General features: G+C 40.5%; 1 protein-coding gene across 1 annotated transcript in view; it reads right to left on the bottom strand.

Annotated features, from left to right (window-relative positions):
* Positions 1 to 11,317: 11,317 nt before the first annotated feature.
* LOC117492589 (methyltransferase-like protein 23) overlaps positions 11,318 to 19,822 on the bottom strand; it is a gene marked incomplete in the record, with an annotated part of 9,511 nt that continues 1,006 nt past the window's right edge. Inside the window, 4 exon segments of the mRNA XM_034142927.1 lie at positions 11,318 to 11,780; positions 11,914 to 11,998; positions 12,101 to 12,338; positions 18,469 to 18,567. Of these exon segments, the coding sequence (XP_033998818.1) occupies positions 11,609 to 11,780; positions 11,914 to 11,998; positions 12,101 to 12,338; positions 18,469 to 18,510 (537 nt within the window).

Below are 19,822 nucleotides of genomic sequence, written 5' to 3'. Positions count from 1 at the left end.
TTTTGGATATCGTGCCATTCAAATTTTTAATTTACATTTTAAGAAATTGTAGTTTTTGTATTACTACCCCAAGCTTCCATAAGTGGGTCAAAAATGACCCGCATGCATTTTCTATGGAATCCTATGGGAAAACGTTTTTTTTCAAAATGTAAAAAAAATGTCTAAAATTATAAATAGTGAAAAATTAAATATAAAATATTTCTAGTGTGAAGCAAAAATATAATACTAAATATTATACAAGTGATTTCTCTTAACCAAAATGACAAAAATGGCATAAAAACACATATTATTCTAATACGGGTCCTTTTTGACCCACTTATGGAAGAGTGCATCTAAGGGTTAATATAGAATCTAATTTACAGACTTTTTAGCAAATACCAAAATCTACCAAATTAGCCACTTGGATTATTGTTCATATTTTGCACCTTTCCTGAGATGTTTATGCTCATGATTAGCTGCATTCATTCAACAGCAATAATGATGATTTCAGGAGTACAATTCAATCATTGATGTACATTTCACTTGTTTTTATTTTCTTGTAAAATGTCAATTTGTTTGAGGCAATGTTGTGTTATTTCAAGCTCATCATTTACTGTATTAATTCAAGAGCTTGATTTATAATGAATGTGATTACATTTATTCATTTACTTAGCATTTCAAATGAAAAGAATGAGGAGTTGTAGATGTGGAGTAATAATAAAAGAAACGAGATAAGTTGCATTAAATAGATAAACAACGGTCCAGTCAAAATACGAGAGATCTTATATGTAGAGAAGCTTTTGATTTGATTTTGAAAATCTTCCGCAGAACATCTCAACATCACTTTCTTCTTGTGTTATTTCTTTAGTCTCCTGTCTATCATTTTCATTTCTTTTGTAAACGCTCTTTTGATTCCCTGATCTTTGTATTTTTATATTTCTATTCACATTATCTGGATCTCTTTTTGTATTTACATGATAATCTACTGTTTGTAACGCTCAGTATAACCTGCTTCCTGCTTGCTAAAAAAACTCAAACTGGGGGGGTGCTATAAGCATGAGTCCTTATCTAATTATTGATTGCTATCTCCTGACACCGGACTCTTTCTGTACCTGTGCATGCCTTAAACTGACAGAATGAGTGTACACAAATACATTTATCAAAGTTGATCTACTGCTGTTGATTATTTGATCATGTTTGCAGGGAATAAATCCCATTAAATACCTATCAGTGTGCAGGCTCGTGAATACATCTGAGGGTAAATATCATTTCTTAATTTGACACTTTTACTGGTGGCAGCGTTGTAAATACTCTAGGGGAGATTTAATTAGTGTTGGTACATTTATACAGGCGTCTCTGATCCAGGGAGCTTGTACTATAAATCCCAGTCCTGGATGGAGATCTGAAGGAAACCAAACATTAATTTAACGACTGCCAAACACGCCAGGGGAACAGCGTACTATAGAGGAGTGTTACATTTACAAAGATATGGATATTCTCAAAAAGAAGAAGAAATTCTTAAGTCTCAAATATAAGTTAGATATATAGATTATAAAGCTAAACATTTGCATAAAGAAAAAATACATTCCTGATATCAAAATGTACAAGATAAAAAATTAAGGATTTTTTTTCCACTATTGGATTAAATGTATCTTAAAGGGGCCCTATGCTTTTTGGGGTTTACCCTTTCCTTTAGTGTGGGTGGGATACATTGGTTTTTGTGCATGTACTGTAAATGGTCTGCAAAGGCTAAATTCCCTGTGTTCCCTCCAGAGGGAGTTTCTCTCCCACACACTAGTGACATCACTATGTAACACTCATGCTTTTATTGGCTAGCGCTCCAACACATTGTACGTGACAGGCTAAGGGGCGGGACATCTCTAGAACAATCACAACAGAGCCGGCCAGCTAACCAATCAGAGCAGACTGGGCTCTGGTTTCAGACAGAGGGTGAAAAGAGGTGCTGCAGCACAGGCAGTATGAGAAAAATAAAGAGCTTTTTGAACATTAAAGCATGGAGACGTGTCACAGTAGAGACACTACATACAAGTATGAACCTGAACATCAGCAGAATAGGACCTTTTTTACTACAGCAATGGGATTCAGTATTCACAATGTATTCATAAAACCAGCAGAAACCACTTTTATTTTCTTGAATGTTGTTGGGCACAACAAAGAGCGAGAGAAGTGATGATTTTCAACTATTAACAATTAGTCCAAGACAGAGATACCTTCCTCCTCCAGGCCATCAAGATCAATTGTTGTCCAATTATTATTATTATTAAAAACAAATCATGGATGCATAAATGAGAAGTGGATAAGTTCAAAGATGGCGCTCTATTCAATTGTTAAAAAGTTGGTTGTATAGCTAAATAGTCTCCGCAGGCCTTCTCTGACCCAACAAATAAATGGGATAAATTAACTGAATCATACAGTTCTTAAGACTTTTCAAATGTCCCATAAAGATCACATTTTGATAATAGAAAGTATATTTCTCAGTCTTTTGAACACATCAAGCCTCTAATTATTGATGAGACAAATAAGTCAGTTATTATCCTTAATAAATATAAAAGTCCATCACTGAATTATATATTTTGCCACTGTAGAGTGGAGAGATTATCACATATTATTGTCCCTTACTTACATGTACGTTCTTGTGTTTATCACAGTGTTGAGTGTGCAAAAGAATCACAAAAACCCTGTAACACAGGAAATGCTTTTATTTCCTTGAAATGTTGTTGTGCACACAGGGTTTAAAATCTAGTAAGTATTCCTCTTCTTTTTAACGAAAGTCAGAAACATTACAATAGAAAAATACGGAGCCAGAAAAGTGACGAGGGAGAGGGCTTCATTCTCGTCCTTTCTAGAACGAGGGGTTGTCATGGTTACCGTCTACGAGGGACCCTGGGATGCTGGGATGGAGAGGAGAGAGGTCTGACTCCTTACCGTTAATAAAAGGTGTGTGTATGTGTGTGTGTGTGTGTGTGTGTGTGTGTGTGTGTGTGTGTGTGTGTGTGTGTGTGATGTTCATTTGAATTTTAGATTCTTATAAATTATTAAGAGACTTCACCGCTGAGGCTGCTACATGAGGAGATCAGAGAGAGGGGAGCAGGAGCGAAGAGGAAGAAAAAGGAGAAGAAGAAGAACAGGAAGAAGAAGATGAAGAGGAGAAGAAGAATAGATAGCGACAGGATGAGAGGATGCATACTGTACAATGTGTGTGTAGGGGAAGACTGAGATAGAGGTGAAAGAGTATCCTGAGAGAATCTGCAGGATAAGAAACCAGACACAGAGAAAAAAAAAAGGGAAGGGGGGGGAGTGGTGTGTCATAATGCAGCTGAGGGTGTTAGATAAAGCAGCAGAGGAGGAGGAGGAGGAGGAGGAGGGAGGAGGAGGAGGAGGAGGTAGGAGGAGGAGGGGACCAATGATTATGAAGGAAGAACAGGAGCGGAAAGACTGCAGTGGGACTTGGAAAGGAGAAAGTTTCAAAAGGTCCGATACCCGATTCATCAGAATTCTATTCTTCAGAGATGATCAGATACTGTTATTGAGGCTGGCATGTTCTTATGACAGATGCACATGAATAAAAACTTTGCGTCATGACTGGCTGAAAAGCTCTTTGTCATGACCCGGAGTTTTTAACGTCATGATAGTGTTTAACATCAGGATGCAGAGTCTGGCTCAGAGATGGATGTCATGACGCAGAGTTTGACGTCATGACACAGTGTATGACATTATTGCAAATAGTTTGACGTTGTGAGGCTGAGTTTAACGTCATGACACACAGTGTAGCATCATGACACAGAGTATGAAGTTATTGCGAATAGTTAGCAGCATGAGGCAGAGTTTGACGCCGTGACGCACAGTGTAACATCCTGACACAGAGATGGATGTCATGACGCAAAATGTAACACCATTCTCAGAGTTTGTCGCCATCAAGCAGAGTCTGGAATCATGATAAAATGTGTAACGTCATGACGCAGAGTTTAACATCCTGTCCCATAGTCTTATGTCATGACAGAGTCTGACGCCATGATGCAGAATTTGACCTCATGGCGCAGAGTTTAACATCATGACCCAGCGGTTACACAATGACGCAGAGTTCGTTGTCATGACAGAGTTGCACTTCATCACAGCCGTTTAACGTCATGACGCAGAGTTTGAAGTCATCACGAATGGTTTGACGTCATGAGGCTGAGTTTGATGCTGTGACGCAAAGTGTAACGTCATGACACAAAGTTTGACGTTATGACTCAGATTGTAATGCTATGACGCAGTGTTTGACATCACAACACAGAGTGCGATGTCATGACATAGTCTGACACCATATTTCAGAGTTCGTCGTCATGAAGCAGTGTCTGGCGCCATGATGCACAGTTAATGTCATGACCCAGAGTTTGATGTTATGACATATGACATGACACTTCAGTTTGCTATTGCTAGTGCAGAATTTGAAGTTCAACGCCATGAAGCAGAGTGTATCTTAAAGACGCAGACTTTGACGTCATGACGCAGAGTTTAACATCATCACTCAGCGTTTACAACCATGACGCAGAGTTCCTTTGTCATGACACGGAGTTGGACACCATGACGCAGAGTGTAACGTCATAATGCAAAGTGTGAAGTCACGACCCATAGTCTGGTACCCTGACGGAGAGTTTGACATCATGACACAGAGTTCATGACATGACCCAGATTTGATGTCACGACACAGAGTTTGCTATAATGCAGAGTTTGATGTCATGATGCATAGGTTATGTCAGGACCCAGAGATTGATGTCACAATGCTGATTTTGATGTTATGGCATCATGAAGCAGAGGGGTAACATAAAACATTGATGTCATGACATCAAATTTTAATGTGACGTCAAAGATCCATCAAGAAATAAAAAAAACATATTTGCAGAAGTGTGTGTGGAAAAAGAGGCGGATGATGAGGAAGAAGAGAAATGCAGAATAAATTCAAGAATAGGAATAGGGAGTAGGATGAGGAAAACAAATACTTTGCAGAGGAGAACAAATAGAGGGAAGAGAATGAGGAAGTACAGGAAGATGAAGAGGAGCAGGACAATAATCTAATGACATAAAATAAAAGCATGAATGGCCTTCAGGTACTGAATTTAAAGAAAAGCTCTTTAGTCGATAAAAACTTGATGTTTTTCTTGCGAAAGGTCTGTCTGCAGGGTTGACATTTAAAAATAATACTTCAGCCTCAGATTTGTTTCCATTAAGGTGGAGAACGTTTTTATGTCTGGCAAATAAGATTACAACAGATGAAAACTTGTTTCAATATTAATGACATAAATCTTATTTATGTCAATAATGAGATTTGAAAGGTTGGCTTACTGCTTAAGTGCATGTATTTATTTCTAATTTAGGGAAATGAAAACGATATATTTTAAAGCAATATATAGAGAACAGGGATTGATTGATGGAAAAATACAGTATAAAATGGGAAAGACATCCAATAAGTATTCAATTGTTTAATTAATTCCCTTTAGAGCAACCGGACATATTCAGAGGATTGTAATTATTTTTACTTAATTAATTTTATTTTTCTGCAAATATGCTGCTTAACACTCAAGTCCACTAGATGGCGGAAATGCATACAATTGTTTTCTGCCAACTGCCAAACAAAAACATTAAAAAACAAGAAAAGATTGATCAGAAGAGGTTAGCCGCAGCCGCTGTGATGCTTTCGGGTTAAAAATGTTACAGCATCACGTGAGACTATTGATAATGTGCAGAATGTACAAACATTTTATTAGCGATGTTAACAGTTAGCATGCTAACTGTTAGGCTCGATAATCCTCCACCTGTGCGTGCTTCATCCATATCCCATCACCTGGTGAGAACGAACAAACACTGCACGTGCACTTTGAATGTGTTTTAACTGCAGGGTACACCGAGTCCTGTAATTAATCCTATTTTCTTTTAATATAATGTCCAGCCCCTCCTGAAACACAAAGTAAATCATATTAGTTCTATGTTCTGCTACACTATACTTAGGAAATATTTTTACTAAACTGTATTTTTCTGATAGCTTCAGTTATTTCTTAATGTACTTATACTAATTAAGACTTTACTTTGAGTTTTAAACTACATTTTACTTCAGAATCAAAACTTTTACTTAAACTTATTTTTGCTGCACAGCCAATGCATTTTCTTTACTTACTTTAACCAGTTTGCAGACTTGTCAAATGCTTTCGGGAAACACTAGATAATTATTTTATTAAAGACCAAATGGCACGACTTTGAGCTCCTGCTGCTCAAATTAGGTGTGTGTGTGTCCGTGTGTGTTCTCCTGTCAGTCTTGACCTTCAGGCTCAGCGTGAAGCGTCAGGCTCCATGGTGTGTGTGTGATGTGTGTTCCCTTGCATAGAGCACAGTGTGTTTAATGAATGTTCAAAGTGCTCCAGTTTTGTTTCACAGTCCCCAATGTGTCCCTCACATTCCTCTGTGGTGTGTATGAATGTTGAGCTGGTTAAAAGACATTGGCCAGATGGAGGGAGTTATGAGGAAACTTTTTATTTCAGAATCACAGATACTTTTTTCCCGGGGGTAATTGGATTTTTTAACAGTTATTCCATTTAAGAAAAATATAATGAAATGAAATACAAATATTTAAAGTTGAAATGGGCACTTGTACAATATGTAACTACAATAAATAAGTAAAACATTTAGTAATGTAATTAACATTAATAATGATATAAATGCTGAAAACCAAGTATTTATGTACAGTAATACAGTGATAATAGATAAAGAGTTTAATAATCGGTTGATCACCGATTGATTCACTGAAAATACTGTCGGGTCGGTCACAAAGATAGCGGCGGGCATTCCGGAAATGACATATTTGGTACCCATGAATACAGTATTGTCCTTATATAGTGTTTTGGTTGTGTATGGGTTGAGTACATCAAGTAGTTATGAACACTTCTAAGAGGTCTACTGTGGGTAAAATACAAGGTTACAATATTAAAATGGAATATTCTCCAAATGTCTAAGTCCTACATTTTAAAGAAGAAACTCCAAGAGATTTAAATCACACATTTACGAAAAAAAAAAATCTTAATTACATTTCTGTCTGTAGACAACAAGAATTAATCTCATAAGGTACCAAACCAAACAAAAATGTGTTTTGTTAATATGAAAACAAAGATATCCAGCAAATAATTCCAAACTGCGAGCAGAGAATATGTCTAATATTTTCAAATTGAGTAATTTCTGTCTGTTGACTTTTTGATCTAGATAATATTTTCAATAGAAAACAAACATATCAAGCAAATATTTGTGTCTGAAAAAGAAACCAAATAATCTAAATAGTCGAACATCTGTCTGTTGATAATGGTTTTAGATTAAATTTGTAATTATTAATGAATTGTGCAAAATCTTATAAAATGTATCCAGTTCATTTTTTTGCTTTGAAAAATGACTTAATCAACTAATAGATTGCAATCCTTTTAAATGCTATCTTCAATTATTCATGTCATTAACTAAAATACATTCAGTTTATTATTAATACATAAATAAATTGCTTACTATTATCATAGAGAATCACAACTTCAGAAAAAAATCCCCTTTGGGAGCTGCAGCTAAAAGAATATTTATGAATTTTGCTTACGTAATTTATAAATCGGTTCCCTTTTTAAATTGATCTTTAATTCACAGTAAGTGCTCCATTAATTAGTCAATAATTGTTATCATATTACATTTAAAAAAAACGATTAAGTCGGCATAAAAACATCTGTAGGTTCAATATGAAACCTGTAGAACGAACAGAAATCCTCGTTTTTAGATCATTATCGTGCACCTGAGTAACTGCAGTTTTCTATAATCTACTGGCACCAGGTCGGGAGGGGGGGATGGGGGGGATCGCACGGAGGAACGATGCACAGATTAAGATAAAGTGAGAAACATATGAGAGGAGACAGCTGGAGAGAATTACAGTCAACCTTGAGGGATTTCATTATCCCGCTTTGACTCAATTATCCAATCGATGGATTGAATTAAGGCGGTGCCGCGTTTTCTGTCTTCTGTCTGCCTGATGTCCTCTGTGATGGCTGTCATGGCACCTCGCTGATAACATTCATTTTTAGAGGCTACTTGTATTTATTCTTTGTGGTTTTTAAATGTATTTAAGTTTATTTGATAGGCACAGTGCACATACAAACATTGGTCTTTGCCAGTTAGCTACTGTATAACCTCCTGGGAACCGAGGAAAAAAAATGTTTTCCAATCTTCTTTATTTTTTATTTCCTACCTATTTAGGGTTAAAAAAACATCTTGCAATTTAGACTTTTTTAATATAATTTGATTTTTAAATGTTACATTATGTCCACTGTAGAGTCAGGACCATTTTAGTTTGAAAAGACAGCCAAAATTAACAGATAGACTATGTAACGTATTATGGTTATAGAGTGATATTAATACAAGAATACATTCACCTTTATTAAAACATGAATAAGTAATTGAATCTGAACATTGCTGTTTATTTGGTCACTAAAAAACGAGTTTGTTTTTTGGTGAATCTTTCCAGATCTTCAAAGACTTTGTAGTCAATAGGTGCTTTCACACCAAGTACTTTGCCGTACTTAGTTCCCAGTACTTAGTTCATCGGAACTCTTTAGTTCCCGGATCGCGTTCACACCGGAATAAATGCCTGAGGGAGGATTAGTCAAATGAAGCCGCTGACGTCACTTCTTCTTCTTCTGCTTTGGGTTTACTGGCAGGCCGCAACAACTTCACGGCGTATACTGCCACCCGAAGTCCCCGGCCGGAAGTCCCCGGAGTTGGGGACTGGCTTCAGTAGAACTGCTGGTCCAAATGGACCAATCCGCGGACTTCCTCACACACACACATTCAATCTTGTCTCAGCTGCAGCTCCGCCAATTTCTCCTCCCTGAGACGGCGGGACGCGGCGAGGCTGTGAGTCGGTGTGTGAGCACACACAAAAAACTCCCAGCCAGGCTTGCAGGTGTGTGGTGTGTGTTCGGAGCTGGTTTCGGGCTGTGTCTCGCTGATGGCCACTGGGCTCATAGGGAGGGGGGGGGCAGGAGCTCCAACAAGCCGGTTAGGACAGAGTGAATACACATACTATACAGAGATGCTGTATGAGAAACCAATGTGAGTTTGAGAAAATTGCACAATATAAATCTATTTTAGTAGACCTCAACAATGGAATTATGATCAGTAGAAATGGCCATGACATGGGACCTTTAAGGTTTCTCCGAACATGAGCTGTGCATGCTTGTATGGCACATACGTCCCGAGCTGCATACACAGAGAAAATCAGCCAGGACAAAGTCCCCAGACACTGATTCCCTGGGGTTACTAGCCCCAAATGTTCATTAACCAAAAACGAAACACAACCGCTTAGTATTCACAGGTAATTTTAGGATACCGTCAATCACATATTTCTGGTAAGGCAATGTCCAAATGTGGATTTGAAATTACACTTACCAGTTCTGAAGATTTGTTGGTATCCTGCCGACAACGGCAATTTGTGGGGGACACTTCTGAAGCAATTGGAGTCAGGACTCAGAGAGAGACACGAGGAGAGCTGGAGCTTTGATGGCAAACACTGACGGTTTATTTGGAGCTTCGGCCGGAGAATTCACAAGACGTATCAAAGGACCACGAGTTGACCACACGGTAGAGATGCCACAATCAATTCTGAAGAACCTCCTGTAGCTCGAGGTTTGAACTAGTTCAGAGTGTAATAATCAACATTCTTCAATAGATAGACTAAACAGCTGAGGGACACTGAATTCACATTTGTTGTCGCTTATGGCTCGGGGTCATCTACACCCCGAGAAGGATGTGTTCCAGGTGTCCCACAACAATAACTATCTCTGACAGAGAGTTGCCATGCCATAAACTGGCAACATCAACAATATGCTATAGGGCAGCCCCTCCTTATGGGAGATAACGGCTGCTCAAGGTTGGTCAGCTGCTTCAGAGGGCGAAGGAGGACATGCAGGGCAAATTATTCTCCAACAAGCATAATAGGTGAGCTTTAAGTAAATGTACTCGTCACATGTGTTGATGACTACTCTGCAGTTGTTTAATGATATGGTGCCCTCTGGTGGCCACAGGTAATAAATGTGCAGGTTGACATTCCATATTTTTTGTGGGGTAGGTAATTTTGGAGAAACCAGCTGAGTGCGCTAGAATTTGAAAATACACAACCAGAAAAAATCTGCCACTTCCTTACAGAGCCCCTCCTCCAACACACGAACGCGCACATGACCAATGAGGGCACGAGATAAGTTTGTGCACAGATGGAAGGCTGACAGGCAGGTAGGCCATCCAGTTATTTTAGCTGGGCCGGCTAAAATGATTGGTCGTGCTTTTTACAGCGCCACGGCTTCCACAGATGACATTTTTGTATGTATTTATTGTCAAAGCATTTTATATATTCATTGCTATCGGGATGTTAAGAGCATTCCATGGAATATAACAAAAAGTGTTTCTGAAATAAATTACATACCCCACCTTTAAGCATTATTTTTTATTAAATATGTAAATAGTGATCTTTTCTTTGGAAATATACCTGTATTAAAGCCTAACGACACTTCCTCTACCTGCCAGTTATTTTATATTAGGGCTGTCAAGTTAACGCAAACATTTTTTAACGCCACTAATTATTTTAACGTGCGATTAACGCATGTGTATTTGTCCTCGGCCCGCCCCGTAGTTTCAGAGCCCAAAGGCTTGACGTTGTTGTTGTTAGTTGGATGGTGGGAGATTCTAGCGAGAGATATGGATACAAAAAAATTTGTTTTAAACAGCAAGCCAAGCACACAGCTGATGCTGACAGCCCCGCTCCTGCCGCTCGCTTGCAGCAGACCACGCTTGAAAGTATGCCGGGGAGACGCCTGGACAACAACAGCGATAGTTAAATGGGTGGCTACAGCTTAACATTGTGGAGGACGAGGGGCTGCGTTAGATCATTCGGATCGCATCCAACGTGTCGACTGCACATCACAGCGCATTATTTTGACCCACAGTGGGAACTTCAGTCTCATGCTTTGACTGGTATGAAGACAGAGGAGCGGCATTTCGCCGACAACTGTAAACAGGCTTGTCTGTTTGAGCAACTGGCTCAGTGCAGAGGAGTAGACAGGGTTGAGAGAGAGAGAGAGAGAGAGAGCAGTTCCAGGTTGTTGTGTTGAGAATATTCAGGAGAATATTTGTCATTGTTCCAATGATAATAAACAAACATTTGCATAAAGCATATTTGTCCACTCATATGTTGATTAGAGTATTACAAACTTGAAAAATATTCCTCTAAGGTACATTTAGAACAGATAAAAAATGTGCGATTAATCGCGATTAACTATGGACATCATGCGATTTATCGCGATTAAATATTTTAATCGACTGACAGCCCTATTTTATATACATAGTCCTTATAAACCCAGTTTACGGTCACATAATCAGAATCAGAGATACTTTAATTATCCCGGGGGAAATCGTTTTTTTTAATGTTCCTTTTTACAATGAAATAAAAATATATTCCATTTTATTTCATTATAAAATGGAACAACTATCACGAAAATAAATGTCCCTGGGAAAAGTAGCTTTTTTAAATACAGTCTACATTCTCACTTCTGTTATATACAGTCTACAGTCCCAGGTCTCCAGTCTCCAGGGTGATGATCATCATGTCGATGCTGTGGTTTCCTGGCAGAGAGGATCCAGCCAGCTCAGATTTATCTGCATCAAACGTTTCCAGATCAACGTCCACACAGCTCATCTTCCACCTGTTGAGCAACACTTCTATGGACCAGTCAGCACTGTTGTGGCGAAGGGGGGTAGGAGGGTGGAATCAGGAGGAAGGAGAAGAGAAGGAGGTAGAGAGGAAGGTTAAAATCGAAACATTGTATTCAATCCTATTTTATTTAAAAGTGTGATGAGTGTATTCAGCACCTCCTCTCCTGGTATGTGGTCCAAAACTGAGCTCTGGGGTTTTTCCTCAGAAGATAAGCGATGGTCAGGAGAACGTCTTCAAAATCTGAAACAGGGCAGAGGCGTTATTACCCGGGTGTACATGCACACTAGACGTTATTACTCAGGTGCACATGCACACAGGAAGTACGTGCACACGGGGACTGACCCCGGGGCTCGTAGAAGACGTCTGATCCCAGGATGATGTCCAGCTGGGGTAGCTGAGTGAGCTCAGGTGAGACCTCCCCCCAGGTGAGAGGCAACACGCTTATGTCGTGGAGGCCGTTTGCTGCACAGCTGCGCCGGCAGTTCTCCAGACAGAGAGGCTTCTCGGCGTTGTCCGACAGGATCACCTTGGCCCCGCACCGAGCGGCCACCACACCGGGCAGACTCACACCTGCACCGAGCTGTGGAGACACACATACACTCAGAAAGTGTGTCCAGCAGGCAGAGGTGGGGGACTCGAGTCACATGACTTGACTCGAGTCAGACTCGAGTTGCATATTTTTGGACTTGAGACTTGCTTGACTAACATTGATAAAAGACTTGACTTGGACTTGGTATTCATGACTTGAGACTTGACTTGAATTGAGACAGATGACTCGAAAGCACTTTACTTTTTAAAATTAAATATTAGCATTTGTTTATGTATTGTACGGAGCCCCTAAAGGGCAATGAAAAAAAAAAGATACTGTATCTCGTTCGCACGAGAAAGTTACCAGAGCGCCAAGTAGGAAGTGGAGCACACAGGAGACAACCGTTTCATTGCAGACTGTAATGTTTATGTTGGGAAGTGGCAGTGCATACATTATTTTAGATATATTTCGAACTCGGACTCTCATTCACTTCATGCAATCGCTACAGCACCAGGAGGCAGCGGGACGTGTAACTCCGACTCTGAGAAGTGCAGCACCAGCGCGCAAAGAGCTGTGCCTTTTACGCCACGCCTTCACTGTGTTTACTTTCATTAGAACAGCGAAAGAGCGACCGCAGGCTGGTACGTTTTAACCACACACACCTCTACACACATCGAACTGCCCGATTAATCCCCCTATTACTCATTTTATGAAGGAGATGTCCGGTCACTAAGGCGCATGATGTGTGTGTTTGTTTGTGCTCTGCTCAGCTCTGAGGCCGGCACTACGAAGCCGGATCTTCGCTTAGCGAGCTAACTTCAGGGAAAACTCTGGGTTTCCGGTCCTACGATGCTGGTTCACTTCTTAGCGGGCTAGATCTCCATGGTAACTTATGCTGAACGGCTAGCCTGGTCCGGAGCAGGTTAGGTTCCAGGATAAGAGATCACTTTAGCAGAGCTCCGTGTGCGGAGTTTAAAGCGATCAATTCATATTACAGGAGAAAGGAAATACAGAAAAACTGCCGTTGCAGGAAAGACGGCCGGCAAAAATCAACTGACTGTGTGAACGTGAACATTAATAGAATATCCCCTCCCATCTTCAGAGCAATCTGACTATTATAACATTAGCGTTAAGAAAGCTTACTTAAATATCTGCCACAAGTTAACATAAGTAACCGGATCAGAGTAACATTAAGTACAGTCCGCGGCACTGTGAGTGCAGACGTCGATGTGTCCCATTATCATTCATATCATATCACATCATAATGTATCATATATTTCCTTATTTGAGTCAGCTTCTTGAGCCGTATCTGGCCGTGCAACACTCACAGTGTCACATACTGTATGCAGAAGTATTATTTTAAGCAACACATTAAGTTGACGAAACACTCGAGTCAAATGTAATTAAAGTCAGATCCACTCGTGTCTTAGACGGGGCAGTGATATCATAAACCTGTTAAGCGCATTCAAACACTTTTTCTTTTACCAGCTGCATTCACCTTGCAAGCGGACCCGGCGCCACGAGGGGGCAAAAGGGGGCATTGCCCCCTCAGTTGTATTCTTTGCCCCCTCACTTTGAGTTAATTATTAAATAACTTTAAATAATTATTTTCCCCAATACACGTTACTATGTTTAGATCAGATATGTGGGCAGGCAGTGAAGCAACGTGTAAAAAAGTCTCAACCCCAAGTGAGCTTGTAGTCTTAGGCTGGTGCCCCACGGGAACGAAAACGGGTTGTATCCGCATATTTCTCTTGCGTATAGCCCTTTTTGCCACACGAGGCCGTAACGAAACGATAGAAACGGACCCCGCAAACGACAACGGGTCCAAAGGTGGATAGATCTGGGAACGGAGCGATCTGGGGGGTCATACGGCTCCGTGTGATCGCCTCTATACGATCATTTTGTGATAATGATGACGCAATAGCCCCGCCTCCCCCCACCTCTCCTGCTCACCCCCGCAAAAGTCAAACTGCACACTGAATTCAGATTATTTATCTTTATCTCGATATGGACATAAACGCGAGTGAAGTCTAATCTGACAGGACGGAGACACGCAGCTCCTCCCGCTGTGATGCGGGTCACACACTTCAAGTCAGATCATCACACTTAGCTATTTTAATTAGCCTACCTCTCAAACTACCTAAACTAGTTATAAATATGTTTATTTTTTACTGTCGGCCAGGTCACTCATTACTGGATCAGCTACTATGAGACAGACACTGACGCTGTCAGAAGAGAGGAAAAAGAGAGGACAGGCTCCGTGTATTTTATTATTATTATATAGAGTCGTTATTCATTTGTTTTAAAGCTTAATAAATAACAAAGAAGACCTTTGACCGGCACTTTTATAATTTTGTCGGGAAGATTTAAACTTTTACACACGTTGACCGGCGAAAAACTCTGCCCGGTTCCCTCGGCCCCCACCACGGTGAATAAACAGAAGCGCAACCATGACAACCATGCTTCTTCGCTGCTTTTTGTGGAGGAAGTTACAGCGCCACCACGTACAGGCTCGGCATATGTACTGCAGCTTTTTCCAGTGGTTGGAGCTAAACGGAGCTGTCTCGTGTGAACAGACACTATCCGGTGTATATTGCGTGTGGACGGAAGCTTTTTTGCGATTGCGATTGAGTTAATCCTATGCGTTTTGCCGTATGCGTTCCCGTGGGGCACCAGCCTCAATTCATGTTAGCGTGTGTGCTTAGCTGTAAACACAGTCGGATGGGTGACCAAAACGTCCCCGTTTTCGGTGGCCGGTACCCGGTTGAAACTCCCGAAAATGCTCCTGTTTTTGAATATGCATTAAAAACATAGAGCAAGGTGAAATAAAATGTTACATGTCAGTAAAAACAGAGTAACAGTGTTGTGCCTGTTTGTAGCATTAGCGTATTTCTTCTTCTACTACTTTTTCTTCTACCTCTACTTCTTCTTCTTCTTCTAATTCAATGTAGGCTACCTGCCCGCGAAATATATTATAAATATTGACATACTACTACAACAAAAGCTTTAAACGAGGTAAGTTACGAATGTATGTTCTCAATTGCCAAGTTGGGATTGAATATTACATTAGTTTAGATTAGATTTTTACTATAATAATAATAATATGTTGTGTATTATATAAACCGTATTGGTACAATGAGCAACATCTAGTGACGGATTGTGGAACATTGATTAGATTTTTCGGTACCACTTTACAATAAGACTACCCTTATAAGGATTAATAAAGGGTTTATAATTAGGTTATTAATTAGGTTGTAAACACTTTATTAATCATTAAGAACCATTTATAAACCAGTTCTAACAAACGTCAACACAGGCTCACTATTTGGCAAGATGACTAAGCCTTATATTGGCTACCTAGCTTAATTTGTCTTCTTCATCAGCCAGCATCCTTGGTATCTGTTGTTCACTGAGTTGATTCCCCCCTTCCATCTTGATGTTTCTTGGCATCTCTTTATGACCATTTATTTACGAGTTACTAACATTTATAATTGCCAAAAGGGAGCCTTATTGTAAAGTGTAAAACACATTCCCATTTATTAATGAGTTACTACCATTTCTAATAAGGCTTAGCAGCACAGATAAATATGGGCTCACTATTTGGCAAGCAACCGTCACAGTTGCCCTGTTTATCTCATGTCTTATAAAAGCTTATTAATGATTTATAAAGTTTTCCACAACTTAATTAATAAATGAATTACAAACTATTCGTAAACCCTTTATAAGGATAGTCTTATTGTAAAGTGGTACCGATTTTTCTCATGGCAGTTAGACTCTAGAGCAGGGTTCCCAACCCCCGGTGTTACTGCCGGCCGCGAAATAGCTGTGAGTTTATCGTAATATTTGTAGAATTATAAATATATCAAAATATTTTATCATAATATTATTTTCAAAAAGTGTTTAATTTTCGCACCTATGCCACCAGTCATATTATTTCATCCAGTAGCTAGTTAATCTTTCACCAGAAAACCGTTGAAAATGGCTTTTATGATGTTCCGAGGGATTCGGCGGCTCAGCCAGGTCTCAGCCTCTTGTGCGCACGAGCATGTTACCGGTGCGCCAAGTAGGAAGAGGAGCGCACAGGAGACACCGTTTGATTGCAGACTGTTATGTTTATGTGGGGAAATGGTGGTGCATGCATTATTTGAGATATATTTCAAACTCGGACTTCATTTTAAGGACATGTCGGCCAGGGGTGTAGAGGAGCTATTTGTTTAAGCACCGGATTGGCAAACAGGAAAGTAAACCAGTCTGCCTTGATCTATGAATTAATGTCCGGGACTCTCACGGTATCTGCTGCCCGCAGCTGTTTTATAGAAGGAAACCCTCCTTCACTTCATGAAATGGCTGCAGCATCAGGAGGCAGCGGGACTCCGCCTCTGAGAAGTGCAGCACCAGCGGTAAAGAGCTGTGCCTTTTTACGCACCGCATTCGCTGTGTTTAACTTCATCAGAACAGCTTAAGAGTGACTGCAGGCTGCTACGTGTTAACCAAACACACCCTACACACATTGAACTGCCCGATTACTCCCCCTTTTATTAGTTTATGAAGGAGATGTCCAGTCAGTCACCAAGGCGCATGATGTGTGTGTATGTGCTCTGCTCTGCTCAGCTCAGCTCTGTGTGTTCGGTGTGTTTGTGTCTGTTTATGAACAGTAATTTACACACATATGGCTAACTCCATATGTGCAGCTGTTCCCAAAATAAATGAGTTTAATCTTAATCTCGATGTAGTGCTAAATGCTGTCGGAGTGCACCGGAACGAACAACACTATATAATATCTTCTGAAAACTAATGCCAGTGTCCACACACACACACACACACACACACACACACACACACACACACACACACACACACACACACCACACACACACACACACACACACACCCACACACACACACACACACACACACCACACACACACACCACACACACACACACACACCACACACACACAACTGGCGACCGGACATCTCCTTCATAATGCGCCTTCTCCTCGTTTTCCCAGCATTCACTGGATTATCCGTAAATCATACAAACAAAACCAAAACGTTGATTTATCTGTTTTCCCGTTTTGGTTTAAAAACTGAATAACGTCGGTTTTTTGGTTTTCCGAAAAACCAAAAACAACACCGGTTCTTTTTTAAACTTTGTTAATATGTTTAGGATGCATATTGCTCTAGTTTTGTTCAGGCTGTTACATACATTAGCCTCTGTTGCTACCTGCTGGTGGTGAGTAAATATTAAAATCAGTTAAAACCGGTCCACGCGATTTTTTTTTATGTATCTGCCGGTCCTTGGCACAATAAAGGTTGGGAACCCCTGCTCTAGAGACAAACCAGGGGACTTTGCTTTTAATCTGTGTCTGTCCATTTGGTGTAGTATTGTATCCAATATTACATTTGGTTTATATATTAGTCACTTTCTTATGAAAATGCCAGCTTTTAGGCCTTGGTTTGAACATTCAATTCTGAAAATAAAAAAATCAACCATTTAATGATGATTAATGATTCATTTTTCTTTAATCGTGACATGACTAGAGTAGATAGTAAGTAAGTAAGTCAATCTGTATAGGAAGACGAGTTAAGGGATAGAGGAGAAAAGGTTATGGTATAATTACAGAGCCTGTCAATTTATGATTGAGGAAATCAAAGTTAGTCTGTTAACCAAAGTGCAGCCATCTAATAGTACTATCTGTTATTAAAGATCAGAGGAAAAGAACAGAATGAGAGGGGTAAATCCGGAATAAGAAGCAAAGAGATTGTAGAGCAGTGAGAAGGAAAGGAAGAAAGAGAAGACACGTTTAGGTCAGGATGGATATCCGAAAGTGGTTGTCCAACAAGAAGACTGGTACTCTGGCAGCAGCAAGATATGTGGAGGCCGAGCTTCCACAGAGGGATTTAGTTCAGAGCGAGTTAACTCCACCAGCCAGAGAAGATGTCCCGGCGGCGGCCGGAGCAAATCTCAGAATATACAGAGTTTACACAGAGTCACCTCATCTCTCTGCATGGAAATATGCTTAAAAAAAGGTAAATGTCATGTTGACTGAATTGGGTTTGACTACAAAAAGATCAAACTTGTCTATCAAGCCACTTTAACCGGGCCTTGTGAACGTCCTGGTTTCCAAGATGGCAGCTTAGATCACATCATGTGAACTGAAATTCTTCTTCTCACCTCCAACACTGTCTTGTCTCTCAGCTCCCTCTCTGTGACCATAGATCTGAGCCAGCACCACTGCACAAGGCCACACTACATGCCATAGTGTGGATCCAGAGGACCTAAGAGCGTGGATCATAGTTAGACTGCAGTTAGTGAATGGTGATATCACATTATAAATTCAACATTTTAAAGATGAATTGCATATTACATCACACATGTGTACGTGGCTGGCTCAAGATTTTTGAGAAATCAAGTCGCCTAAAGATCGGACTCTATCATCCAATAAGATGTCTTGCGGTATGCTGCGCTTAAACTGTAATCTGATTGGTGGACGTGAAGAGGCAATCCAATTGGTTGAAATGTTATTTAATTACTGCATTCTGGGACACTTTATTCACGCCGAATCAAAGGGCCGTTCTCATTTCATCAAATCCCCCTCCTCGACTCCTCGACTCCTCGGTCCTCCGGTAGTGACCCGGAAATGAATTTTAGCGCGCCATGTTGAAGGACATCTCGGGTGTTTCTCAATCGCGAGTAAAGCTGCTTCAGAGCCACTATTTCAAGCATACTACGTCATCGAGTGCCGCCGAAGTACTGTTCCATCTCCAGCATACTTGGAAATCTACCGAGCCCGGCGTACTCCGTTTAGAGAAATATCGAGGCTGCACATGAGTAGACTCCGCGGTCTTAAAATCCCCACAATGGTTTGCGCACGGACCAATTTCCCCAAATCTGTGGCGGAAGATGTAAGGCGGGGCCTCTCATATGACGCACACCTGCACACTTGCTAGCGTGTTCCACTCTTCGTTTTCCGAATGTCAGGAAGTATTTGACTCGCTTCTGAAGCAAGATGCTCGGCAGACATGTGCTACCAAGCAAGCGTACTCGCGATTGAGAAACACCCCTCATTTCTCTAAATGCACATCGAGGACCGAGCATCGAGCGTCGAGGAGGCTCTCTGGAGGAGCTATAACGAGGATACACTGATGGGTCCTCCACGGCTCCTTCGTGGATGCATTTCCGGGAACAGAGATGTTTCAAAGAATCGTGACGCACGGCGACTGATCTCAGCCAATGACAGCTCTGCATGCATCCCCTGGATATTATTTTATTAACTTCTTTTCATCGCGACGCAATGTTTACAGTGAGAACCTGTGAGGTCCGTGCAGAAAGCAGAGCAGTGTATACTATATATCACTCAGTATAACAGGCCTACTCTCTTTATTTGCTTTAGTTTAGTAGATATCTACAAACAAAGAGTCGATATTTTTCTAAACCCATTTAGTGCTTCACATAATAAAATACACAACGGCTGTAGCCTGATTATATGCTTTAGGAGCTGTAGGTGCGTGTGGTGTGTAGGTGTGTG

This window comes from Trematomus bernacchii, unplaced genomic scaffold (genome assembly GCF_902827165.1).
Source record: "Trematomus bernacchii unplaced genomic scaffold, fTreBer1.1, whole genome shotgun sequence".
NCBI classification, from domain to species: Eukaryota; Metazoa; Chordata; class Actinopteri; order Perciformes; family Nototheniidae; genus Trematomus; species Trematomus bernacchii.
This window is presented reverse-complemented; position numbering and strand designations above follow the sequence as displayed.